We start from the raw sequence: 4,848 nt of genomic DNA on the forward strand, positions 1-4,848 counted from the left end.
AATAGTGGAGCAGTCCTGTCACTGGATGATGGCAGAACGTCAGGAGTATCAGGAATAATCCAAAGGCAGCGATGTTTTGGCGCCCCATGACGAGGGAGAAAGGCCGGTGTGGTGACAGCTGGTAAGTTTAAGCTACCGGCGTTAGCCCGTGGACTAAGTTACGATTGGGGTTTGATTGGTCGGGTGAAGCGATGATTCAGGTTACATCAATCACAGTGCCCACAGTCCAAATAGTCCAAAACAGAAGAGCAAAAGAAAAATCTGAAGGAATATCTGAGCTTCGAAAAGTTTGGAAAGTTTGGAGTGAGAAGCGGCGACATACACGCCAGCGTCCTCTCACCCAGAAGTTAACACCTTTGTGATTTCCTCTGCTCCCAATGATGCTTTCTCAAAGTCAACTTATTTTCGCAAAAAAACTCCAACTTTAGCTGCTTCCTCTGTGATATTTCTGCAATAAACTTTCACAACACTTACCTTAACGTTACACAACTCGCCAATCTCGTCTTGCGACAAAGTAAATCGTCTTGCGAGAACGTAAATCTCGTCACGCGAGATTACTTAATACGAGATCAAAACAACAGTGGCGATTGTCAAACTGCGATCGTTGCTGGAAAAAAAGATGTACCGTAGTTTTTTTTTTGTTTTGACTGAGAAATTTCTTTGCGTCCCAGAAACACACATTATTTGGAACTGTGCGTCCCGCAGGAAAATTACGCGTCTAGGACGCGGGACGCGGAGGTAACGAGATGGCTGGATACAAACAAGAGCTTGTGAGTTTGTTGAAAGGAATCCGTGCCTACCTTAGTTGAGACCTGACGCGGCGGCATGAGACACGCTTTGGCAGCATCCTCAGTGCAACACACTCACTCATGTAGCTCACGTGTACCATTTTAAAATGCCTCTCTTGGCGCTCCATATTTTGAATGAAAATAAAAAAGATACAAGTCAACAGCTGTGATCGCAAGCTGCAATTGCAGACTGATGACCGCTAATAACTTCCGGTGATGCGGGTCACGCGCCGCCATAGGTTAAAGGTGACCTGCTTTATTTTTTTTTTTTTTAAATACTTTTTCTGTGAAAGTGAAACTGAGAGGATGCTTAGGGTGCAGTGTGCACTAACACAAAAATATAGAATATTAATAACACGCACACAGAGACCCCCCCCCCCCACACACACACACACACACTTGTGTCATATATTTTATTTGGCTTTGAGCATTTTTACTTTTTTTTTTCCAAATGAATATGACAAAGGCCTCAAAAGCTTCACATGGCTTCATTAGCCCATCGCTACATGCAGGTTTCCTCAAGGGTCAATTCCTGGACCACTTATATTTCACATTTATAGCTGGCCCTTGCTCAAAACATCAACAGTCTCTTATCATTCTTATGCAGATGACACACACATTCAGCATCCTCACATGACTATAGTTCATTTTGTTCATTAATTGAGTGTATTCATCAAATTAATGAGTGGATGGAGTAGAATTTTCTCCAGTTCAATCCAGAAAAGACAGAAATGATTGGTTTTGTCCCCAATAATGAAAGGTCCGAGATCAGCGCTCACTTTAACTCTGTCATTCAAAGCTATGAATCAAGCCATAAATTTTGTAATTATTGATTCAGACCCGAATTTTAAAAATCCACTTAAAAGCAAATACCAAAATGCCTATTAGCACCTTAAAAGAATAGCTCGAATTAAGGGTTATTTGTCACTCTCAGAAGCCGAGATTAGTTTAATGGTGTCAAAACATGTTTTGATTTATTTAAAAAAAACAAAAGGGCAATCGGATAGCTGCAGCTGATCAAAAATGCTGCCGCCAGAGTGCTGTCAAACAACAGGAAACTGGACCACATCACACCTGTCTTCGCATCAATGCACTGGCTTCCATTGAGTCAAAGAATATTTTTTAAAATCTTCTTGTTGGTCTATAAATCTCAAATAAACTTGCCCTGCCTTCCCATAGCTGATGTGCCTTGTTGTTTTTTTGACTGCTAATTAGCTAAGAGGAACTAAGTGACACCACTTTATTATTGTCATGGGAAACAATTAACATAAAATAAACCATGAAACACAAGTACCTGTATTGCCTTTCTTTCAGTCACAGCCAAAACTGCATTTTAAAAACAGCTTGTATCATGCACAGACATTATTTCCGAATAAATATACAAGCACAAGAAATGTGTGATGTTGGAGTCTATTTTTTGCACATGAATGGCATCAAGACTTATATGATCATTTGAAGCTGAAATCAGCAGGCAAGCCCGATAAAAGGTTCAGAGATCAGTCTGCGAGAGATCAACCAGGCATACGAATAGATAATCGAATAGTCATCTTGCGTAAATTATTAACACTGTACGGAAAAATACATCATTTACACATGAGTCTTACAGCGTGTGCAAAACAACACACTGCCGTGACAGTTTTTTTTCAATGACAACATGAAGAGGTGTTCATCTGAGTGCCCATTTTTGGTGGTTGGCAGGCTCCATTGGCTCCACGGCCTGCGGGCTGACGCCATTATAGAGCGGCTGCTTGCAGTGGCGCCAAATCACCAGGACAAGCCGGACAGCATACAGCAATGACGCGGCCGCTAACAGCACAACTACAAGTATGAGGAAGCAAAGGGTCATCACATGCCAGAAACTTAACTTTTTTTTTTCTTTTTGTCATTACCTTTGGTTGTACTTTACTGTACAATTCTAGTTTTGCATTGACTTTTTTGTCGTGTCGCTTCTTTTGTTTGTACTTGTGTTTAATGGGCCCCTTTTATTTCACAAACTTGATTTTGTACAATTGGTATTTTGATTATGCTTTTTTGGGATCCAATTTCACGGCGATGTCATTTTCGGAACACTTGGAGCGAAATTGTCCGGGATTTGATGCCTCTGGTAGGATCATCCAGGGCAAACAGGTCCTAGGCAGGGACATATATGTACTCAGATTTGCCTCTTTGAGGATGAAGTCGGAGAGGAGTCATCTTTCATTACCACGTGTGATGCATTGTGGGCACATTGGGCAAACTGTATTGATAGTGTCTCACTCTGGTCCTCAATACGGAACTGCTGGACCTTACAAATCATTGCATTGAGGGCAACTTGTATGCAGTATAGCAGTGATTCCCAACCAGTGTGCCGGGGCACCTTAGTGTGCCGAAAGAGCTCTAATGGTGTGCCGCGGGAAATTATCAAATTTTACTTCATTGGAGAGAAAATTATTAATTAATTACAAAGAATGTATCTTTGTCCCTCTATATATGCCATCGACTTGTGTAGTGACAGAAAGAACAAATGATCTTCTCTTAGATGGCAAAAAGTGTGAAATTGACATCTGAATCCTCTTTTCGTGACAATTTTGTTTGGTGGTGTGCCGCGTGATTTTTCGAACTTAAAATATGTGCCTTGGGTCAATAAAGGTTAGGAATCACTGCAGTATAGTATAGTACAGAGGTTGGCTACCCAAAATGGTGAAAGAGCCATATTGGACAAAAAAATACAAAAAACAAATATGTCTGAAGCCGCAAAACAATAAAAGCCTTCTTTAAGACGTATCATGAAGGAAACACATGCTGTATGTATCTATATTAGTCTCCTATCAAAATGACTAAGTTGCCTACAAATACACAATGAGCCTCCCTGATTAAATGTTTTTAATCAAGCACTGCATCCTGTAGAGCAAGGGTGCCCAACCTTTTTTGACCGAAGATTTCATTTTCGATCAACCGACCCGTTACTGCACACGGGCGCATACGCACCCACTTACACACAAATGCCGACCGACCTTCGTCGAGACCTGACGCACTTTTGCAGCGTGTTAACTGTCGTAGCTCACGTCTGCCGTTTTAAAATGCTTCTCTCAGCCCTCCAGATTCCCATTCTTTGCCGGTACACTCGGTGAATTGCACACGAAACGCTGATTTTTTTTTAATGTTTTTTTTTGCAACAGCCACCTGCCTGGCATCCCGCCCTGCCCATAGAAATGTGTCGCAGGCTATGACGCAAATCCTCGTTGACAGAAATGTTGAAATTTATTCTACACATTTTTACAGCATTGGAAAACGTTAAGAACGTTTGTGTCGTGTTTTTGCTCCTACAGAAACCATATTAAAACAAAAAATATATTTCCTTCCATTTTCAAACATTTTGGAAAAAGCTCCGGGGAGACTTTAGGGTGGCGCTAAAGAGCCGCATGCGGCTCTGGAGCCTCGGGGTGTCGACCCCCTGTATCGTACATCTTCACTTTTGCCTTGATAGTTTTTTTGTTTTGTCAGTATCCTTTTTGCCAAGTTATTTTTGACTCGCTTTAAGTTCGTGTGTGTGGACTCTTGTCATTTCATTTTGAGGGTTTTCGGTTTTCAATTTCTCCTTGCCGGTTGCAAGTGCTTTTCGTTCTCTATGGGTTTTCCTGGCTGTTGGTGGCCAGCGATTTCTGTTTTTACTTTGTCGGTCTCTTGGTTTTCTTTAAATAAATATTTTTGTATCGCTATTTATCTAAGTCTCAATTTTTGGGATCCACCTACCACCCCGACGTTGTTTGGATCTTGTCAGAGGCACATTTTTAAAAAAGATGTATTTTTCTGTATAAAAGTTTACTTTAAAAATAAAAAGGTTTTCCAGTGTTTTGGCAGTCAGGTGGAACTTTTTTTCAGCAATTTTTCTCGCTTTGGAAACCACTCACAAGGCATGGATGTGGTTGGTCTCCCAGAATTCATGGACACAGCCAAAGACGTCGATATAAATTGACATTACATATTAAAGTAATTAAGCAGTGGCGGACCCTGAGGGCCAGCAAGGCCTTCTCTGCTGGCCTAAGCATTCTCAGAAAAGTAAATTTACTTTTCTGAGAAT

General features: G+C 41.1%; 1 protein-coding gene across 2 annotated transcripts in view; it reads right to left on the reverse strand.

Annotated features, from left to right (window-relative positions):
- Positions 1–4,848, reverse strand: part of LOC109516984 (uncharacterized) — a 14,710-nt gene that overhangs the window by 2,970 nt on the left and 6,892 nt on the right. The window contains exon 8 of one of the 2 annotated variants that reach the window (XM_019871835.1): positions 2,440–2,606. In XM_019871835.1, the coding sequence (XP_019727394.1) occupies positions 2,455–2,606 (152 nt within the window). In that variant the 3' untranslated portion in view covers positions 2,440–2,454. Of the gene's footprint in view, positions 1–2,433; positions 2,607–4,848 lie in introns of those variants that run through there. The other variant, XM_019871836.1, reaches the window with a different exon arrangement.

This window comes from Hippocampus comes, unplaced genomic scaffold (genome assembly GCF_001891065.2).
Source record: "Hippocampus comes isolate QL1 unplaced genomic scaffold, H_comes_QL1_v1.1 scaffold412, whole genome shotgun sequence".
NCBI lineage: Eukaryota > Metazoa > Chordata > Actinopteri > Syngnathiformes > Syngnathidae > Hippocampus > Hippocampus comes.